Source organism: Heteronotia binoei, chromosome 21, assembly GCF_032191835.1.
Source record: "Heteronotia binoei isolate CCM8104 ecotype False Entrance Well chromosome 21, APGP_CSIRO_Hbin_v1, whole genome shotgun sequence".
NCBI classification, from domain to species: Eukaryota; Metazoa; Chordata; class Lepidosauria; order Squamata; family Gekkonidae; genus Heteronotia; species Heteronotia binoei.
Window position 1 is genome coordinate 173,452,643 of NC_083243.1, and position 22,423 is coordinate 173,475,065.

Here is a 22,423-nt window from a genome sequence, read left to right on the forward strand (position 1 = left end):
AGGAGATTGTGAGCCGCTCTGAGCCTCTGTCCTTGAAAGGGCAGCTGCTCTGAGAGCCCTCTCCAGCCCCACCCACCTCACAGGGTGTCTGTTGTGGGGGAGGAAGGGAAAGGAGACTGTAGGCCGCTCTGAGCCTCTGTCCTTGAAAGGGCAGCTGCTGTGAGAGCCCTCTCCAGCCCCACCCACCTCACAGGGTGTCTGTTGTGGGGGAGGAAGGGAAAGGAGACTGTAGGCCGCTCTGAGCCTCTGTCCTTGAAAGGGCAGCTGCTGTGAGAGCCCTCTCCAGCCCCACCCACCTCACAGGGTGACTGTTGTGGGGGAGGAAGGTAAAGGAGATTGTGAGCCGCTCTGAGACTCTTTGGAGTGGAGGGCGGGATATAAATCCAATATCTTCTTCTTCTTCTTATCTTCTTCAGGTGAACTGATCTCATAGGATTATAAATACAGAGCTTATAAACACAGAAATCTCCAGTCACCACCTGGAGGTTGGCAACCACCTGGAGGCTGGCAATGTTTGTAGTAGACTCCAGCCAGAAGGTGGCACAAGAAAAGCATTGGACGCACAGTTTCTGGGATTTTTAATGCAAGGATAAGGTTGGGGTGACAAAAAAAAAGATAAATGCGGCAGCCGCAACTGGATTTTACTCTCCAAATATAACGCAGGTCTGTTTGGACCGCAGGTGCCCCCGCTATACGAGCGCCTCTACCAGCTTCCACGACTCCCTTCCAGCTGCTGCACCCCATCCCCTTTAGACTGACGTTTAGTCAACGAGTCCGAGGTCGGATACGGAAGTACCCGAGGATTTCCGAAACAAGCCGAAGATCGCGCTGGCCCAGAGATCAGTTGAGGCGCCATCATGGCGGACCTGATCGCGAAGCTCCGGGCAGATGGGATCCAAAAGCGGGTCGTGCAGGAAGGCCGAGGAGAGCTTCCCGATTACCAGGACGGGACCAAGGTGACCAAAATTTGTGCGCGCTTTTAATCAGGGCTAAGGTAACGGAACCGGCCCGGGGGAACGCGCATGCGCGGCTATTCGCCGATGACACATTGGCCGGCGGAAGCGCCTCGTGCCTTGCGCGGCTGGGGAGGGATTGGGAAGCTTGCAAATTGGGTATAATCCCTTTAATCGGTGTTGGGGGTGCGTGTGTCTAATTTCCCTGGCCCGGAAGATAGGGTTGGTTAATACTCAAGAGACTGGGTTGAGATGGTCTATGCGGTTCAAGGGCGGAGTCATTGGGTAGTGTTTGGAGGCGTGCAGTATTCGGGGTTTTCATCCAGGGCTGTGATCGCACACACTAAAGAATGCTCTTTCAATCCGCTTTCATTGCACTTCCCAACTGGATTTTACTGTGTGAACTGGCAAAATCCAGTTGGAAAGGACATTAGAACTGGATTAGAAGAAGATATTGGATTTATATCCCGCCCTCCACTCCGAAGAGTCTCAGAGCGGCTCACAATCTCCTTTCCCTTCCTCCCCCACAACAGTCACCCTGTGAGGTGGGTGGGGCTGGAGAGGGCTCAGAGTGGCTCACAATCTCCTTTCCCTTCCTCCCCCACAACAGACACCCTGTGAGGTGGGTGGGGCTGGAGAGGGCTCTCACAGCAGCTGCTCTTTCAAGGACAGAGTCTCAGAGCGGCCTACAATCTCCTTTCCCTTCCTCCCCCACAACAGACACCCTGTGAGGTGGGTGGGGCTGGAGAGGGCTCTCACTGCAGCTGCCCTTTCAAGGACAGAGGCTCAGAGCGGCTCACAATCTCCTTTATCGTCTCCTCCACAACAGACACCCTGTGAGGTGGGTGGGGCTGGAGAGGGCTCTCACAGCAGCTGCCCTTTCAAGGACAGAGGCTCAGAGCGGCCTACAATCTCCTTTCCCTTCCTCCCCCACAACAGACACCCTGTGAGGTGGGTGGGGCTGGAGAGGGCTCTCACAGCAGCTGCCCTTTCAAGGACAGAGGCTCAGAGCAGCCTACAATCTCCTTTCCCTTCCTCCCCCACAACAGACACCCTGTGAGGTGGGTGGGGCTGGAGAGGGCTCTCACAGCAGCTGCTCTTTCAAGGACAGAGGCTCAGAGCGGCCTACAATCTCCTTTCCCTTCCTCCCCCACAACAGACACCCTGTGAGGTGGGTGGGGCTGGAGAGGGCTCTCACAGCAGCTGCCCTTTCAAGGACAGAGGCTCAGAGCAGCCTACAATCTCCTTTCCCTTCCTCCCCCACAACAGACACCCTGTGAGGTGGGTGGGGCTGGAGAGGGCTCTCACAGCAGCTGCCCTTTCAAGGACAGAGTCTTAGAGCGGCTCACAATCTCCTTTACCTTCCTCCCCCACAACAGACACCCTGTGAGGTGGGTGGGGCTGGAGAGGGCTCTCACAGCAGCTGCCCTTTCAAGGACAACCTCTGCCAGAGCTATGGCTGACCCAAGACCATGCTAGCAGGTGCAAGTGGAGGAGTGGGGAATCAAACCCGGTTCTCCCAGATAAGAGTCCGCACACTTAACCACTACACCAAACTGGATTGAAAGTGCATTATTTAGCGTGTGTGACAGCAGCCTTTTCTTGGATTTACTTTCGGAGTTGGGGGTTCGCATGTAACGTAGTTAGTGTCTCCTCCTGGATGAAGTGTGAGTTCTAGTCTCTTAGGCCCAGGAGAAAAAAAGCCCTACCGCCTTGATAAAGTATTGTGTGGAAATGGGAAATCGAAAACCTTTTAATGGCACGGGGGCTGTTGATCAAACTGATAGTTCTGTGGACCACTGGCAAGCTTCACTTGTTAGTAGTTCTGTCTGTGGAACCAGCGTGGGAATTACTCCCAGCTGAACTTTGGTTAAGCCATGAGAGAATGAGTCGGTACTACTTTAGAAAGCGGATACGTTTTGGAATGTCCCCCTGGTTGAAAGCTGCCTGCAGATAGAAAGCTAGCATAACAAACCTCTCTCTCCCTCCTCTGTTCGTTTTCTGTCTGCAGAAAGTTTGTTTGCAGAGGAACATTGTGAGCTGGAATCTTCCTTTGAAACTGCTGGGAGGCAATGGCTGTGATCACATATGCTAAAAAATGCACTTTCAATCCACTTTGCAACTGGGTTTTGCCAGTTCACACAGTAAAATCCAGTTGTAAAGTGCATTGAAAGTCCACTATTTAGTGTGTGTGATCACAGCCAATGTGGCTGCCTCAGCATTCTGCTACCTCATTCTCCTACAGGTGTTAACCAGGCCTTGCATAGAGAAGGGGAAAGCAGCCTTTGGTGAAAATAGCATTAAATGAAAGAGTTAAAGGATTCCAGCTGTTTCCACTATTCCAGTCAGAAAGGATGGATACAGTTGTTACCGAGTTGGAGGAAGCAGACAGGAGTAGTGTTGCAGATACTAGGGCAGATTTAGATGGTCTGTATGTTCCCACAGCTGTATTTGGGCATTTTTTGGTGTGTTCATGTTTTTCCTCAAACAGTATCAGATGCAAAGCACAAAAGCTGCCCCCAGAACGTCACTTACGTTCCTCTAGTAAAAGCAATTGGAAGGGATTTGTAGATTTTGTAATCCAGATCTGTGGATTAAATAGGATCTCCCCTGGATTAAATAGATGCCATTAATAGCATATAAATTAATCCACATAATCTGGCAGAAAAAGCAATCTTCATGATTCTTTTTCTTTCACAGTGCAGCAGTGATTAGAGAAGCCAGCTTTTCAAGCCCAGTTGTCTGCAATTCTGAATTTCTACATTAACTTTTAAATCTACTGGTGTCCTTTCTTCCTTTTCTTCTGGTCACCTTATTTATTACAACTAGTCTCCAGTTTTAATTTCTACCGTTCCCTCTTCCAATTATTCTCTGCTGTGCAAGGTTTATAAGAAGCCTGAATGGAACTAGAGACAGAGACTTAATAAGAAGTGATTCTTGTCACTCACAGCCTAGTCTTTACTTGTTCCAGGAATACCTATAGCTTTTGGGCAAGCTCTTTGTGAGACTTGCTGCTCAGGCTGTACACTCACAGGCATGAATGGATAGATGAGCTGATTTGTTTTTGCTTTGATTGAAATAGATATATTTGCAGTAAGATTGAGTTAATAAGTTACATTGATGAAGGGGAATGAATTTAAATATCCACAAACTCTTAAGTTCATAGTATCAGGGCTCTATTAGCTTGTATAGTCTGACATGGAGAGTCAGTGTGGTGGAAGGGTTAATGTTAGACTAGGATCTGCACTCTGCCATACAGCTCCCTTGGTGTCCTTGGGGCAGTCTCTGTTAATCTAACTTTCTTCACAGTGTTATTGTGATTATAAAACAGAGAAGGGGAGGTTCACACACACCACCCTGACCGTTTTGGAGGAAGGGTGAGATGCAAATAAAGTAGACTTGTTATCATAGTTGACTGCTGTGTTGGAAGCTCGGTTAACATCTGTGCTAGTGAAGATGACATGAAACTCTAGTTTCACACCTTTGGGCATTCATCACTATCATACACAGTCTAGCTGATCATCTGACTCTGGTGTTCCACTGTGCCCGGAAAAGCAGCAATGGTAGGGGCTGCCCGATCCAACAGTTCTGCTTCCTGTAATCTTCAGGCTACCTTCCATTACCGCACACTGCTCTGCAGCCCAGACCAGCAGGTCTTAGATGACAGTCGTACACGAGGCAAACCCATGGAGCTCATCGTTGGCAAGAAGTTCAAGCTGCCTGTCTGGGAAACCATCTTGTGCACCATGCGGGAGGGAGAGCTGGCTGAGTTTCTGTGTGACGCGAAGGTAATTTCCACTGCTGTATGAGAAACAGGTTGGGTGGTCTTGTGTCTTTCTGGATGGTCATTCTACCTCAGTTTCCCAAGCGTCAAATAATAGTGGCCCGTTTCGTAGTGTGCGAGAACGGATGCCATAAAGAATTTGCATAGCAAAAGGGCTGTATACGTGAATTATGATACTATGCCTAACTTTCAGAATTGAATGTAAAACTTGAATGTAATTCCACACAAGCACTGCATTTTATTTTTGTCATTATACAGTCCAAGAAATCTTAATTTATTAAAAAAAATCAGTTTTGTAGCTTATAAGTGTGAAAAGTGTGTGGCAGTGTGTGATAAGATCTCAGAGTTGAAAGAATGAGATGATTCAAATTATAAGCTGTTTAAGAGAACACTCATAAAATTTCTGTCTGGTATTTGTTGACTACTATTCGTTATCTGCCTTGAACACAGGAAAAGTGGGCTATAGATAAAGAAACAAAGCCAGTTTTCCTTTTTAATACAGATCCAATACAGGAGAATTTGGGGCAGTGCAGCTTGGCTATCATATATGAGGTCTTTCATGACCTTGGTCCCTCCTGTCTGCAGGACCGTACCTCTCTTTATACTCCACCATGAGCAGGGTGTGCTGCTGGTGTCAAATGGGCAGAATCAACAGTTGCCTATACGTGTGCATTCTCTGTTGCGGTTTCTCTTTTGTGTGATGACCTGCCTGATAAGGTCAGGAAGATTCCCCTCCTGAATTCCCACAAATCATGCAGAACTGAATTATTCAAGAGGGCTTTTCTGCACAGGCAGCAGAGTTGCACTGGACTAAATGATTCAGGATGGCTTTCTTTACACAGGCAATAGGACTGTACCATAATGAAATGGTTCAGAAGGGTGTTTTGGTAAAGGGATAGGGACTGTGGGCCATACTAATGTGTATAGCATGTACTGTCTGTTGATGTCAGTGTGATCCCGCTATATAATTTCTGCATTGTTTAATGTGTCATGTTGATGCTTTAATTCAACTTCATTCAGATTTCTGCAATCAAGATTCTGTTGCGTTGTTTATTGTCCTGTTGATCCTATTGACCTATAGGGTATAAATTGCCTTGAGTCTCTGTGGGAAAGGTGGACTTATGTAACTTAGATAAAATATTTTCAGCACCAAAGTAACTTAAATTTAGCACTAAGAAAATGAAGTCAGTTACCTGTTTACATTATTACATTATCATCTCATTCCTTCAGCCGTTTAAAGAAACCTGCTTAATTATTGGCAGGTTCATACAGGAGGTGGCCCTCCCAAATATTCTGGATTCTTAGACCATTTTGGGCTTTAGAACCAATATCTTGAATTGTGTCTGGAAGTGAATTAGCAGCCAGTGTGTGGAGAGAAGCAGTCCAGCTTTCCAGCACAATGTGCCACTTCTGAAACAGTTCTCTTCCTTCCTGAGCAAACAGTTTTTCCTTGAAAGAGTTCCTTCTCCCCAACAAGAAGGGCTCTAACTGTGACTCCCTCCTTTTTTTTTTTTTTGTACCACCCAGCATGTAGTGTTATACCCAACAGTGTCAAAGAGCTTGAGAAACATTGCAGCGGGGAAAGACCCATTGGAGGGGCAGCGACACTGCTGTGGCATTGCTCAGATGCATGAGCATCACTCGCTTGGTTACCCGGACCTTGATGAGCTCCAGCAGAATCCCCGGCCTCTCATCTTTGCCATCGAGATGCTCAAGGTGAGGGGGAAGGAATGGAGACGGCCCTTGGGACTGACAGAATGACAACAGGGACGGAACTGGGTTTACTTTAGAATCTCCTCTGTGTGGGTATAAGAATGGTGCAGAAGGGAGGAGAAGCAGGTGTCCATCGAGTGACAAGGTAGATGACTGCATTCTCTCTTAGCCTCTGGGGTTTTGGCTGAGGACCAGATACGTTTCAGCTATCTTTTTAAAGGGGCTGAGCTGCAAGTGGAGAGGAAGTAGGTTGTCTGTGATAATGCAGAGGTGAAGAAGAAACTTTATGGGTTAATGACAGCCCTCAAGTTGGCACTCTTGGTTCCCCAAGTTTTGAGTGTCATTCTGAGACAGTACTTTCCATCTCTTAGCTGGGGCCTGAAGAGAACAGAGTTCATGGTCAGATTGGTTCTTGAGATATTTTTAACTTTTTTTTTGGTTTTGCCCCTGTGGTCTGACCAAGTGTGTGACCATCGTGCCTTTGCAGGTGGAGGGCCTGGGCTCCTATCGCCAGGATCCTTGGGCCATGTCAGATGAGGAGAAGATGAAGGCGGTGCCCCTGATCCACCAGGAGGGCAATGAGCTCTACAAGCAAGGCAAGGTGCAGGAGGCTGCTGCCAAGTACTATGATGCCATCGCTTGCCTCAAAAACCTGCAGATGAAGGTGACTGAAGGCATGTCGCGCAATCCACCTGTCCCAAGGAGAATAACCTTTTTGGCCTGGGTACCCTTTGTTGAGATGCTCGTGGGATAAATGTAAATTTATTGTGTGGGTTGTCAACTAGATAAAACAGGAGTCCCTTCTCACTTGCACTGGATATAGATGCGGGTTGGCAATTTGTGTTAATAACCAGGAGTAGTTAACATAAACATATGGAGAACAATTCCTGCTAGAGTTCCCTCATCCCTCAGCCAGCACTAGGCCAATGGCAGAGCTTCCAGGAGACCTTCCTTTGCCTCAGCTTGTAGACCCCATGTACGAGCAGCTGCCAAAGGCCAAAGAGCATCCCTAGCATCCTTTGAGTTGGCTTCTGCTCTGACCAGATTGTACGTCCTTTGCCTTATTTCTAGGCTGGCCTACAGCCTGTTGGCCCTATGGGCAGCATTGGCTTTGACCAAGCTGTGTGAATTCTTTGGCAGTGCCATCTTGGGCTAATGATGTTCAAGACTGGATGTTACCCATGCAGCAGAAGAGCAATTAACAAAAGTGAGTGAAGGTGTGGAAAAGGCTTTGTTTCTCCTTCCCATCTTCCCATGCCACACTGCCATTCATTTATAGGGAGTCAGCAGTCGTGATCATGTCAGGCTGTGCCTGGATCCAATCTATACCTGTTCTCATGTACAGGGAGCACCTTGCAAAGAGCCAGTTTTGCCTCATGCTCCTTCTGCCCTCCTAGGAGCAACCAGGATCCCCCGACTGGATCCAGCTGGATCAACAGATCACCCCTTTACTGCTAAATTACTGTCAGTGTAAGCTTCTGAGCGAGGAATACTATGAGGTGCTGGATCACTGCTCTTCCATTCTCAACAAATACGAAGGTAAGGCATTTGACTGGCTGTACAGAATGGTACCAGGGAAATCACTGTGGGCAAATGGAAAGGGGTCACAATCAATGTTCTCTCTAAGCTGCAGAGTCTTTTGAGCAAAAATTCTACTTTGTGATCTGCTGGCATTAAAGTTGTGAGCTACTGCATAAATTAGTGTGCTTTGGAGACATTCTTCCTGAGCTAAGACAAAAATATGTGAGCTGGAGGCTAAATATCTGAGCTAGCTCACACTAACTCAGAAGGAACACTGGTCACAGTGCTGGATTAATATATTAGATGGCTGGGAGACTGAAAGGACTGTCTGTGTAGGTCAGTTGTAGAGTCTGTATGCTGGTTGTAGAGTCTCGAGTACAGAACTGGGGGTGGTGGGAGAGAACTGTAAAAAGTTCTAGATGAACAGGCCAGGCTGTGAGGTATATGGAGCCGGCGTTCACTACTCTAAGGCTTCCTGTCTCCACAGATAATGTCAAGGCCTACTTCAAAAGAGCCAAGGCCCACGCAGCCGTTTGGAATGCGACTGAAGCTCAGGCTGACTTTGCCAAAGTGTTGCAGCTGGATCCATCACTGGGGCCTGTGGTTGCACGGGAGCTGCGCAGCCTGGAAAGCCGCTTGCGTCAGAAAGATGATGAGGACAAGACCCGTTTCAAAGGCATCTTCTCCTAGTAGCCACGCTGCAGCTCAGGCTTTGCCATCAGTACCCAAGTGCAAGACAGCATAAATGGACTGTGTGGTTCTTTGACAGCAGTAAGGGCCAGCAGGTAATTACTGCCTATAGAGATGCTGAAGGAGCTGGCCTTTCTTGTCATCTTTGTGCATATAGTCCTGTTTGCTGCTGCCAAAGTAAGCAGGGGAATGGGCATGGGAAGTCTTTCTGATTATCCAAGTCAAAGGAGGTGGACAAAGCTTACCAAGAGTGCATCTGTCAGGTTTGATGTATGCCTCTGTGTTACCCCCAGAAGAGATTATTTATCTTGTTGCGCCATACTTGGTGCCTTTCCCCCCCCTGGTTACTTCCCAAACTGGTGCCAGAGGCAAATTGGTATGGATTTCTTATCTATGCTAAGGCTTCCCATTCTGCTGTTTGGAAGCATGAATGCTCTAGCTCGTCTCTGCAGTCATTTTTTTCTTTGGCCACAAGACTGTGTGGTGCCAGCAGGAGGCACTGGGGTGACCATTTAGCATGTGGGGTGTGCAGAAGTGATCAGTGCTTCCTGTAGTACTCTTCCCCTTCCCCCTCCACTGCTGTCAACACATGCATGCACCACATACACGAGTGTGTGCCAGATTGGTTATGTTGCCCGTTTCTTGCTCATTACTGTGTGGGAGCATGCCCTGGTATCCAGATACTCATTCGTGGAGGAAGCTTCCAGAGTTTCTTTATGGGTGGATAAGAAAGATAAAACAAAATGGTCGGTGCTGTGGCCAAGTTGAGTCTCAGAAAAAGCACCCAGAGTCGTCGTTTCTAAGCCCAGGCTGGGATGGCTGTATTGGCCACCCTTGCCAGTCTCTGCATTTCTAATATGGCTTTTTGATTATTTTAGCCAGGGGAGGATGACAATGATGGGTGGTTCCATGTATGGCAAAGGTCAGGAGCCCCTGCCTAATGCCAGCCCCTAGTTACCTGGTGTGATGAGAACTGTCAGTGTTCCCTTTTGTCGCCAGAAGTCTTTAAACTGGTTGCCGTTTCAGATCTAGGGCTGGAAGGAGCTGCAGTAGTTGTGGTTCCTCTGCTATTGCATCTGCCAAAGATAAGTCTCTTCATTGAGCCTCTCACTTGTAGTTTGGGCCTTTCGGTGCTCAAGGGAGAGAAAAGTTCTGTGATTTCTGGAAATCGCAACGCCTCCAGGAACAAACGTGGCAAAGTAGTCAGGAACACCAACAGACTTCAGGCTCTTCTTCCTTTGTCTGAATTCAGGCCTTAGGAGCAAACAGCTAAGGAAGGCTCCCATAGGTATCCGAAGTGTCAAGCTTTCCACAGTACCTTTCTGTACAGTACATTTCTCCCTCCAAGATTAGGGGGGGCTAAGTGTGCTACAGGATCTCTCTCTTCCATGCTTCCTATGAAATCTCAGCCACGTGGAACAGCTCAGATATTTTTCATGCTAGCGGTCTCTGTTTGCACCAGTGGCTTGTCCAAGGAGGGACCAAGAGAACAGTGCTCAATAGAGGCATCCTTTTCTCTGTTGTTATCAGCTGCTATGGAGGTTTCAGTGGTAGAATCATTTCCTTCCTGGCAAAATGTGATGGTTATTTGGCACAGATGCAGTGTTTCTCATATGGAAACGGGACCTAAGAGAAACAAGGTTAGTGTGCAGAAGCTATTTGCCCAGTGCATTCCTCAATAGGAAAGGCCCCTAACCCAGTCCGCTATGGACTGCTTGCATCCTGGAACAGGTTTCTGGATGTGGATCACTCTTTTGCATATGGTCCTGTGCCCACACATTGTCGGGGGAGGGGTCATGCTGGGCAATTGGGGGATGTAAAGACTATTGAGCTGACTGGAGACTGTATAGTCCATGCTGTGGGGAGATGATTTCCAGGCTTACTCTTCTTTGTTTGATGAGGCCCGTTGGAAATAACAGTAGTGATCAAGATGGTGTTTGGGACCTCTTTACCTGCAGCAATGTTGATCTCAGGGGCACTTGTTTCAGATGCCTGCCACACACATACAGACAAATATACACACCTTTCCTTTCCTAGCTTTCCCCTCCCCACCCAGAGATTAATTTTTCAAGTGGTATTCCCTGGCAACTCTTTGGTCCAGGCTCGATGACAGCTTTCTGCCTTGGCGTACCTGTTTTCTGTTGCACCAGTTTAGAAAGCCTGAGCTGCTGCTTCTATAGACACCTTTTCCCTGCCTTCTTTAGCCACTTCAGCCTTGGGCAGGGAGAAAGAGAGGGAGGGAGGGGGGGGGTGCTGAAGTAAACTGGGTGAGAGCGGGCAGTCGTGGCAAAAGTGTCTCAGGGACAGAAGTGTTAAACCAGCTGAAAGTTCCAGAGGTGTATGTTATTGGGCCAGGAGGGGAAGAGGGGACACAACTGTTTCTGCCTTCTTCCTGCACAGCCTTGCTCCCAGCTTTTTCATGCAGCCCCCCGTGATCCTTGACTAGCAGCGCTGAGACTTTCGGAAGCCTAGTCTGCCCCTCCCCCTCCAGTAACGGTTCGGTGACACAAATGGCTGCTTTCATGCTGCGTGAATGAAGCCAACTCACTTTTTAAAAAGTGGCACGATCCAGTTGGTGTTAATAACTTCTCAACTGGACTGAGTTCAAAGGGAGAGAGTTCAGCAGAAGACGTACGTGTACACGCTCAACTCTGGCACTGAAATCCGTGAGACTCGAGAGTGCTTAACGTACGTCAAAACATTTTTGTAGAGTAAAGCTCTGTCGCGTGCAACAGCCCCCTCAGAGCAGCAAAATCGGACCTTCTCCCTGTCAGCTCACCCACGTTGCTGCGCGATATTGTCTACCACCTGATCCGCTGGCTGCAAGATGAAGCCATTATTTTGCCCCTGTGTGTTACACAACTGTTGCCACAGCTTAGTTTGAGCAGCCAACAAGTGAAGAACCTCCAGTGCTGTTCGCTGTGAACTTTCTAAAGTAGTGTGCTTCGGTAGCTTCTACGGCAGGGCTGTGGTGATACGAGGTTCGTAAATTTAGCCATGCTTTTATCTGGGCTGACAAATGCAACGTGCATTGATGTAACACCCCTTCCCCCCCAAAAAAGTGTGTTGTTTCAAAGTGGAGGCATTACCTTTCCCTCTCAAATATATCTTCAAATGCAACTGTGCATGTTTTTTTTTTTTTTTAAACTTGTTCCCATTTCTATATCCATTTAAAGTAGATTATTCAGTCTGGGGTTTTGTTGGGCTGTGTTTGCCCCTTTGCTGCCACATAACCATGCTTCAGCCAAAACAGGGGATCCCAATGGTCCAGATGGCTGTTTGGGTCAATTTGTGGAGCCAGCTGTGTCAGTGTCAAGTTGCACAGCTGGATTTCTCTTACAGATGGCCTGGGATGTCCACAGCATCCATCACCTGCCTGCCTATGCACTACAGCGCCTACTCTAAAAGGCAGCCTGTCGCTGTCTGGGCGTGCCCTCCTGCAGGCAACATGAGACAGAGAGAGCACACGTATCATAGGAAGTTGCAAGTGAAACACAGTGAATCCAAAAAGCAACAATAAGCAGAAGAGGCACTTGGCGTGGCCCTCGAGCGTACTGCCTAAAGTAGGCTCTGATTCCATAGAGTAAATTAGGCTGGGCAGAGATCTGAACAGAGCACGGAACAGCAGAAGTGGTCGCAACATGCTTTTGTGCTTGAGCAGCTTCCGTTCATTTCACTGGGTCTTGTGCAGCATGACTTATTTAAGTAGCTATGTGTACAAATCAGAACCCTACTATCCAGAGTCCTTTTTAGGAAGAATGATGGAGAGATATCACAAAGCTGTGTATAACAGATTGCAAACACAAGCACTGTAACGAAAGGCTTTTGCTACCCTTTGTAATGATTAGAGTTGCATTTATTTTAGAGCTAGAAAAGTGGGCCTGTTCTCATGGGGACCATACCTGTGTATGTGTGTTGTCAGTCTCACCAGGCTAACACCTGGACATTCTGCATACTTTAAGTGCAGACCAAGGGCAGGATGCAAGCATGGCCATCTGTAACAACCTTTGGGGAACAAAAACTAAAGCCGCACAAAGCTTTTTGACTGTGTTTCTTGTCCATATGTATAGCCATTTTTTTTGTTAACGTAAGAATTAAAAGATTTAAAAGCAGCAATTTTGAAATTGTTCTGATGTCCTAGTAGCAATCTGAGGAAATGGTGGTGCGTCTCTGAGTCTATTTGATATCACCACTGACTTGCCATTGATCAGGACATTTATAATTTTCCCAAGAATTGAAAACATGCAATTAGGTGGTTGGAATCACTTAAACATTTTGGCACACAGCCTGTATTCTATTCAAACTCCTGCTCGGGGCTGCTAGGATTACAAAGAAAGATTAATGCACCGTTAAATGGATGCTTCTTACAGGCTGCTCTCCTTGCTTTGCTCAGTAATAGGGCAGAAACATTACAAAGGAAGGGGAGCCCTTTTTGAATTATTGGAAATAAGATAAAAGCCCTCAAGATGGTTGAGGCCAATGGGCAGCCTGTGAGCGACAGCTGTCTCATGTAGTATTTTCCCTCTGCTAATCTGTTTGTGGTAAATAATTTGGCTATAGTCTCACAGACTCACAGATTGTTTTTGAAAATGGTGAGAAGCAGCGGTCATAAAATCAGAGTAAGGACCTCCAGCAAGGGAGAGCACTCTCATCCTCAAATACTTAATTCCAGTGTCTTAATCTTTCTCATCATTAGGAATCTACCTCACTTATAAGCCCATCGGGGCTAGACTTGCCTTCTGAAGCAACAGAGAACAAGATATTCCACATTGGTCCTAGCTGCAAGGTCATTTACGCACCCAAGTTTTTCTCAACCAAGGAAGCCACGGTCCTCCGTTTACAAGATCTGAGCAAGTTTGTTAAACATAGGACGTTTTGGATGTCATTAATTCATAGTGTTGCCATAAATCGGAAGCATGTTGATGGCATGTAACACACACATTCATATTTAAGCACAGGGAAGACGTTTTGTTTCCCCCTCCCCGAACTGAGCCCAGCTCAACAAGCTACCGGTGCTGGCTGATAACATAACAAGGCCAGATACGTGGCTGCTGTTACACAGGGAAGGCTCAGCGCAAACCAAGCGGATGAGTGAAGACCCGACGCCAAGGAAAAATAATTACGCAATCCAATAATTTATTAAACCTTCATCTTGTAAAGCCAGTTACAAATTAAACGACGACAACAAAAGAGCAGAAGGACCTCTGCAATAGTACTAATGGAAGTTACATTCCCAAATTGGGTTTCAGCTGCCTGCAGCCACCCATGAGGCCAGGACATAGTAGTACAGGGCCAGGAATGGGGTGGGTGGGTGGGGTGGACTGGGAAGGCTCTTGTCTGTATCTTAGACCACACAGGCATGGCCAAGTCTCCATTCCACTTCCCTAACCTGGTAAGGACAAAAAAGGAGGTCTTAATGTGACTCAGACCAAGGTCTTAAGGCAGTATTTCCCTGTCACAGCTCTATAAAAGTGAGATGAGATGTTTATGTCCAGCCTGGCTTCTGTAACTACACAACATGCACAGGATAGTTGGGTGTAGGTCTGCACTTGCCACAATGAGAATAACCATCTTTACTGTGGCATTGAGGTGGTGTGTGTAATGAAGGTGATAGGTGATAGAAAATGTGTCCAGACCACTTCCTCAGACAGGTACAGTCCTATTTTATTTGCATTCTTGGGGTGCGGGGGGAGAGATCCCTGATTGGAAAAATTCTTTGTCGAGGACCATTTCCTGTGACAAAAAAGGCTCTTTGGGTTCTATTGGAGGAAGATGGGAGGTGCATTGAAATCCAAGGTGGCCTGATAGAGGACTGGAGATGGCAGACTGCTTTTTCTACCTGGAGTTCTGGAAGGGAACTGCTTCACAAGTTTGCCTAAAGGAGGAAATGGTGATGCTTTTTGTACTGTGGCAGAAAGGCCGTACATACTCCACTGTCACATCCCACGGATGCAAAACTTGGCAGTCGGCACAATAAACAGAATCCTGAGAATCAGCGTTTTCAGTAATTTCCGGAATGTTTGAGAAAATGCGGGCAATGAACTGGTAAAATCTCAGAAGTAAGGGAGTCATCAGAGCAGGGTTTCCAGTGGTTTGGGGGGCAGGACTCGCACTCTGCATAGCCCTGTTGCCTTTTCCTGTCACAAAGTGCACAGTCAACCATGCAAAAATAAGTGTACTTATTTTGCATGTGTTGGGTTTCAGAATTTCCCCCCCCCTTGGGTTTGCTGCAGAATTGATTTTAATGCAGAAGGTAAACAAACAACTGATTCTAAAGCAAACCAAAGGGCTCTAAAGAAACTTGCTATAGGTGAAGTCTATTCATCCAGCCTCCATTTTACCTCCGCTTGGATGTGACAGCAGCGGTACGGAAAACAACCTGTGCAAAAGAAGCAGCACAATGCCAGCCCAAACTCCTGCACAGAGCTACAAGTGGAAGAGGCAGACAGAAGTCATCACATCCCCTCTTTGCAATTGGATACACATAAACCTGACTGAATCTTCTTCCCTGATCAGATAAAAGAATTTTTAGTGTACACAGCACCTTTCCTAATCATACACCTAAAGAAATCACCTCTGCAGTGATCTTGGAAGAACAGATCCAGGGAAGGCCAAGTCATTTCATACCCAGCCTTGAGATAGCTGGTGTTTTTTTCTTAAAGCTCTAGGTTTGAGCCTTGGTGTGACTCTCCATTAACAGCAAGCAAGAACCTCATGCTTAAGCTGTAATCGCTTGGGAAACCTTGTGATTTGGTTCCACCTGAGCCTCCCGGGGATGGTAATTCTGACAATGTAAGGGCCCCAACAGAGAGGATCCCAATAGAAGTTCATTCAGTAGTAGCAGCTGATCCCCGAGGGAACACCACCAAAACCGAAGCAACTCAGTCTTTGCCCCTGCAAAGCTTGGCTGAAAAAGTAACTGGAACCCATCATCTCATCTGCAGTGTAGAAATCTTGCTCACTGAATGGCAGGAGCACCTTTCCACCTTTTCTTGCTTGCTTTTATTGCACAAAACAGTGTCTAGATCTCTCTGGGAAAGGTGGCAGTGTTTCCTCCTGGAGTTCTCTGTGCCTTTGCAACGGAGTCTTCCTCAGAGGAGAGGATCCAAAGAAAGTCCAGGCTCAAACAGCCTAGGCCAGGGGCAGCCAACAGTAGCTCTCCAGATGTTTTTTTTGCCTACAACTCCCATCAGCCCCAGCCAGCATGGCTGGGGGTTGATGGGAGTTGTAGGCAAAAAATGTCCGGAGAGCTATTGTTGGCCACCCCTGGCCTAGGGATAGCTAACTACAGTATTCTTCATTATTCTGTTGGCCGAGGAGCAAAACCTGCCGCTAGGGATGCTCTGGACCGGAGTCCTGTTTTGCCTCTGTCAGGCAATACGTTAGAAGGGTTTTGTTTCTGTAAAAAAGGAACTTTGCTACAAACGCAGCTGGGACTTGGCGTGAGTCTTTTCGAAAGGTCCTCTTCAGCCTCATCACCTCGTCCAGATGCTTGCGCGGCTGTCCAGGCTGGTAGCTGACTTGATGCTGCAGCATTTCTTCACGATCATGTTGATGTAGGCTCTCATGATTTTAATGATCTCCCCCACCTAATAAAACGAGAGGGAAAGAGACAGTCACCCTCATTGCTGCATGTTCTTGATACCGCCTCCAAGCAGGTGGGGTGTGAATCTGTAAATAATGAACGTCCGGGCTGTAAAGACAGCGGCAGTGTCCGTTAATCAGATTGTTTTATAATTAAAATGATGCCCTAATTAACTGGGCAACAGCCATTTAAAGCTGAAAGTTAATTATTTGAATACTAAAATTATGGGTGGCAGGTAAGAAGAAGAAGATATTGAAGAAGATATTGGATTTATATCCCGCCCTCCACTCCGAAGAGTCTCAGAGCGGCTCACAATCTCCTTTACCTTCCTCCCCCACAACAGACACCCTGTGAGGTAGAGGAAGATATTGGATTTATATCCCACCCTCCACTCCGAAGAGTCTCAGAGCGGCTCACAATCTCCTTTCCCTTCCTTCCCCACAACAGACACCCTGTGAGGTAGATGAAGACATTGGATTTATATCCCGCCCTCCACTCCGAAGAGTCTCAGAGCGGCTCACAATCTGCTTTCCCTTCCTTCCCCACAACAGACACCCTGTGAGGTAGATGAAGATATTGGATTTATATCCCGCCCTCCACTCCGAAGAGTCTCAGAGCGGCTCACAATCTCCTTTACCTTCCTCCCCCCCCGCCCACAACACACCCTGTGAGGTAGATGAAGATATTGGATTTATATCCCACCCTCCACTCCGAAGAGTCTCAGAGCGGCTCACAATCTCCTTTCCCTTCCTCCCCCACAACAGACACCCTGTGAGGTAGATGAAGATATTGGATTTATATCCCACCCTCCACTCCGAAGAGTCTCAGAGCGGCTCACAATCTCCTTTACCTTCCCCCCCACAACAGACACCCTGTGAGGTTGATGAAGATATTGGATTTATATCCCGCCCTCCACTTCGAAGAGTCTCAGAGCGGCTCACAATCTCCTTTACCTTCCCCCCCACAACAGACACCCTGTGAGGTAGATGAAGATATTAGATTTATATCCCGCCCTCCACTCCGAAGAGTCTCAGAGCGGCTCACAATCTCCTTTATCTCTCTCCCCCACAACAGACACCCTGTGAGGTGGGTGGGGCTGGAGAGGGCTCTCCCAGCAGCTGCCCTTTCAAGGACAACCTCTGCCAGAGCTATGGCTGACCCAAGGCCATTTCAGCAGGTGCAAGTGGAGGAGTGGGGAATCAAACCCGGTTCTCCCAGATAAGAGTCCGCACACTTAACCACTACACCAAACTGGCAGTAATTCTTGTTTCTCACACCAGAGAAGGGATTCCTCTTCTAAGAGTATACAAGTAAATGGCAGTAGTATTGTTTTCATGTGGACGTTTTCACAAATGTACTTAGAAATAACAATGGATGAATTATAAACATCATTAACAAAAAAAAGGATTTCTTTAAATTAAGTCTCGTTCCAACACCCATCAGCCGTGGTGTCACGAGATGATTTCCTCCAACCTCCTTTCTGTTTGGGAAATAGGACTATTGGTGACTTATCTTACAGGATAGGATAAAGCTCATAGGTGTTTTGAATATTAACAGTGCTGTATATAAGAAGCTACAAGTTTTAACCAGCAAAACTGTCAGAGGAAGAAGGCTGTGACAACGGAAGGGCTGGGCCTAGAGTTGCCAGGTCCCCCTGGCAGCTGGCAGGGTTGCGATGGGGGCTGCTAGATTCAGGTTGGGAAACTCCTGGAGATTGAGAGGTGGAGCCTCAGGAGGACAGGGATCTCAGTGAGGTACAATGCCATGGAATCTGCACCTTCAAAGCATTCATTTTCTCCAGGGGAACTGATCTCTGTAGTCTGAAGATGAATTTTAATTCCAGGGGATCCTCAGGTCCCACCTGGAGGCTGGCATCCCTAGCTGAGCCAGAGCACTTTAAGACCACAGGAAAAGATGGCAGGGGCATCTTCCTGCTGCCTCCTAAGGAATTGTTCAGTTATTTCCCAAGTATCGTTTGTGTCTTGTGTTTCTTCTCTTTCACATCTTAACCGAGTTCAGGGGATGAGTCTGGATTTCCACCCGGCGTCAGACTACAATTACAAATCAGGTAGGGGTTCTCCTCAGTTCCCGCATGTGCCCAATTAGGATCAGAACCACAGTGCATGTAGAGGAGGGGCTTCAGCCTCCCACTTCGATCATTTTCCCAACCTGAAGATGTCCCATGGGGGTACTATTTGGCCCATTGGAATTCCCTAAATAGCACCTCCAGGACTGATTCAGCCTGGGAAAACAGCTGGGGGGGGGGGGAGGTTGAAGCCCTTTCTCCACATGCACTGTGGTCCTGATCCTAACTTCATATGTGCAAAGTACACAGGTCACATCCAGGAATCTTTCTCCAAAGCCAAACAGGATTTGGGCCTCAATAGGAAACTTCCTGTGATGTCTTAATAGCATATTTTCTGTCTAAAGAACAGTTCACATTCAGCATTTCCTCGGATTGCTGCATTAAGGATAGCTAGGAGAAGTAAGCCCAAGTGGAAAACAATCATCATAATAATCTTAAAATCTAATACTGAGTGGTCAAGCAGGGGTGGGGGAAAAGTCTTGCATTATGTGCTTGCCAAGTGAATGTGCACAGCTGTAACCTAGATTTGCATGATACGTACCTGAGGGGTTTCAAAGAACATCTCTCTCTCATCCACAGTCAATTTGAAGGTGTTGGGCTGCGGAGCTCCAAAGAAGACAATATGTTCATACTGGAAAGTTTCCAGAGGCTTTGGGTCCCCCCGTTTGTACACAGACACATTCTCTGTGCTGACACTGAGCCAGAGATCATTTGGGAAGCCACCTTCCTTACACTGCAAGAAAGAAGCCAGAAGGGTTAGCAAAAGGAGAAAATGTCACTGGGGAAGTACCGGGTTGGAAGCAAACACTGTGAGTGAGTAGGTGGGGATGCACACAAGCAGCTTAGCCCCACCTCCCTCTTCTACCCAGTGGAATAAAACTGAGTTTATTTTTTTAACAGTTAAGGTAAACTATTAAATGAGAGCCAAATACCAGGATTTCCAGGCCTGGGATTCCTGCAAAGACCTTTGCAAAAGAACTTGAGGTCTGCAGGTGAAACTACACAGGACTTCTTAGGAGGACACATGCAGGATCAAAACTTAAAGTTTCTTCCAGCCTAGTAAGTTTCCTGTTACCTAACTTGTGTTCATCCCAGCTTTCCCACACTTTCTCCAGCCAAAGCATTGCTGCATCTAAGAAGCACTTCGTGTGTGAGGTCAACGGAGAGGGGAAGAGCCTGAATGCCAGGCATCAGCCTTGGGGGTAATGGGGGAGAAGCATCTCTTTGAAATGTACTACCACATAAATAAAGGGCAGGTCTATAGTAAGGGAACGTCCTTCATGGTTGCAAGCTCTTAAACTCATGCTCAGCATTTTTGCAGCATTCGGCTATGAAAAAAGCACTCCGTGTAGACTGTGATCTAGCATCCACCAGGAAGAACACAAATGCTCCCTGATGTCTCAGAAGAGATGTTGCCTCATCCAGACCAGAGCCTGGTGATTCTGGGCAGCTGGAACAAAAAGTGGATCTTGGAGAATCTAGTACAGCACAATGGCTGAGAGATTAAGCCATGAGTTCCTTGGTTGAAAAGAATTTACAGGGTGGCCTTGGGGAAAAATCATCAACGTCAGACCCTCCAGTCCATAATAATAATATTGATCTACTGAGCTAATATATGTAAAGTGCTTCAGACACTTGGGGAAAGAATTAGCCCAATCCAGGATAAATTGTGCTTGGATTTCACTGATGTCCCTGGGAAAGTCAGTCACAGTTAAAACCCTATTAACTAATAAAGAATGACTTTTTCTCCAGATTACTCTTGTGGTTCCTGTCTCACCTCAACATCGAAGAGGGTAGAACCATAGCCTGGCCATTCCTTCATGATGGCCATGTAAGCCACCATGGCCTGCTGCTGAGGTAGCCCGTGCAGTTTGCTCCACTTCTCCGCTACGCTGGCTCGAGCCGCTGACAGCTCCTCTTTCACCCACATCTCCATCATCTGCTCCTCTTCCACCTTCTGCTTCTTCACTGAGCCTGCCTTGAAGCTGCGCTTCAGAGTGCCCTCCAGGAAACTGGTTCGCCTCCTCTCCAGAGCATGGCTGCTGGGGCCACTGCTCTTCATGGACTGCAGGATTTTGGACTTCAGCCTGTTCACCGGGTAGACATTGTCAAGGGACCAGGAGATTTTGGAGCAGTCCCCGTGTAGATATTGTAGCCTTAGCGCGGCCAAGTGCTGCAGTGTCTCCTCCAAGCCCGGGAAATGGCCATCAATGAGACTTTCATGAGCCTGTAAACATCAGTAGTAACAATTATTCACAGCTTTATAAAGTTTCAATATTGAGGATACTTGTTGTCAAGACTGGTTTGGCAATAGCGGCACTTGTCCAACCATAACATTTTCTCTATACCAGACTGAAAGGATGTAAAATAACAGCTATGAAACTAAATCTACACAGCCGGCGCAATATCTTTACTCCAATGGCAGCCAAATTATTTCAAGGGAAAAAAATCAACTAGTCCAAAGGACAAAGCCTTTGCTAGTCATTCCAGCTATTAAAAGCTTATTTATTTTATTAGATTTATATCCCGCCCTCCCCATAGCGGGATCAGGGCGGCTGACAACCAATAAAAACACAACATCAGATCATAAGACTTAAAAACAATCAACAGTTCCTATACAATAAAATAATCGATTGAAATTACATAATTGGTAAGCAATTGTACTGCCAATACTATCCAAGATCTTCTCAGATATGGTGCTCATGATGTTAATACAATAGTGTTGGGTCAAGATTATCAGTTCTGTGGTGACTTGACAGCTGTCTCCCATTACTCACTAAATGCAAGGTGGAATAATTCCGTCTTGCAAGCCCTGCAGAACTGTGAGAGGTCTCACAGGACTCTGATGTTATCCTGGAGCGTGTTCCACCACGTGGGAGCCGCCACGGAGAAAGATTTATAGTCTGCCCTTTCCCATAATGGGCTCAGGGTGGATTACAACATAGTAGAACAATTAAAAATCCAGCGATAAAACAATTAAAACAGATAAAACAAGCAGATAAAACAGCGTGGATAGTGTATGCACATTTTACATTTTACAAATTAGGACACAGATGTCATAGGTGTCCTAGATGGCAGAGTTGTCGGCCCGATCTCTAGCAGGATGGTAGATCAGTGCAGGGAGGCCAATTAGATGGTGTAATAAATAAAATGAAATGAAATGAGGATGTCCGCTTGCCTCAGCCAAAAGCCTGGTGGAATAGCTCCGTTTTACAGGCCCTACGGAATGGTAGTAAATCCGGTAGGGTGTGAATCTCGGGGGGGGGGCTGATTCCACCAGGTCAGGGCCAGGGCCTGCTGAGGCAAGCTGGACGTCCTTTGGGCCAGGGATAGTCAAAAGATGTTGATTAGCCAACTGTAATACTCTCCGGGGCTCATATGAGGAGAGACAGTCCCGCAAGTATGTCGGTCCCAGGCCGCACAAGGCTTTAAATGTCGGTATTAGAAATTTGAAGCGGTTCCGGTACTCAATTGGTAGCCAGTGCAAACTGCGCAGCATCGGCCGACTGCTTGCCTGTAAAGGCAATTCAGTCGGCAATCACGCTGCTGCATTCTACACCAGCTGGAGTTTCCGGATCAGCCCTAAGGGGAAGCCTGCGTAGAGCGAGTTACAGTAGTCCAGCCTGGAAGTGACCGTTGTGTGGATCACTGTAGCGAAGTCCTGAGGAGCCAGATAGGGTGCTAGGTGTTTGATCTGCCGAAGATGGTAAAAGGTAGAACGTGCAACTGCTGTGACCTGGGCCTCCATAGAAAGGGTGGCATCCAGTATCACACCCAGACTCCTCACCTTCTGGGCTGGCACAAAAGGCCTCCATAGAAAGGGTGGCATCCAGTATCACACCCAGACTCCTCACCTTTTGGGCTGGCACAAAAGGTGCGCCATCCAGGGTGGGGAGTCAGATGCCCTATCTTAGCCCCCCACAACTCAGGTACACGACCTCCGTCTTGGTTGGATTAAGCTTCAGCCAGCTCATTTGTAACCAACCAGCCACTGCTTCCAACGCCCTGGTCAAATGGTCTGGGGCAGAGTCTGAGTGGCCATCCATCAACAGATAGAGCTGGGTGTCATCTGCATATTGGTGACAACCCAG

At 47.3% G+C, this 22,423-nt stretch overlaps 2 protein-coding genes across 2 annotated transcripts in view; one reads left to right on the forward strand and one right to left on the reverse strand.

The window, feature by feature from the left end:
* The first annotated feature begins 763 nt into the window (after nucleotides 1-763).
* Nucleotides 764-12,773, forward strand: AIP (aryl hydrocarbon receptor interacting protein). The gene is made up of 6 exons (XM_060262458.1): nucleotides 764-956; nucleotides 4,562-4,741; nucleotides 6,265-6,453; nucleotides 6,938-7,114; nucleotides 7,848-7,989; nucleotides 8,459-12,773. Exons 1-6 carry the CDS (start codon nucleotides 858-860, stop codon nucleotides 8,659-8,661), a joined length of 990 nt encoding a protein of 329 aa, XP_060118441.1. The 5' UTR covers nucleotides 764-857; the 3' UTR covers nucleotides 8,662-12,773.
* Nucleotides 12,774-13,777: 1,004 nt separating this feature from the next.
* Nucleotides 13,778-22,423, reverse strand: part of LOC132589054 (unconventional myosin-X-like) — a 124,946-nt gene continuing 116,300 nt past the window's right edge. Inside the window, exons 38-40 of the mRNA XM_060261611.1 lie at nucleotides 20,110-20,559; nucleotides 18,874-19,065; nucleotides 13,778-16,250 (exon numbers count right to left, since the gene is read on the reverse strand). Coding sequence (XP_060117594.1) covers nucleotides 16,137-16,250; nucleotides 18,874-19,065; nucleotides 20,110-20,559 — 756 coding nt within the window. The 3' untranslated portion in view covers nucleotides 13,778-16,136. The remainder of the gene's footprint in view (nucleotides 16,251-18,873; nucleotides 19,066-20,109; nucleotides 20,560-22,423) is intronic.

Excerpts from the sequence above, each read along its gene's own strand:
- AIP (XM_060262458.1), top strand. The coding sequence starts at position 858 with ATGGCGGACCTGATCGCGAAGCTCCGGGCAGATGGGATCCAAAAGCGG. Across the intron at positions 4,742-6,264 it reads AGTTTCTGTGTGACGCGAAG|CATGTAGTGTTATACCCAAC; the intron begins GTAATTTCCACT and ends TGTACCACCCAG. Across the intron at positions 6,454-6,937 it reads TTGCCATCGAGATGCTCAAG|GTGGAGGGCCTGGGCTCCTA; the intron begins GTGAGGGGGAAG and ends GTGCCTTTGCAG.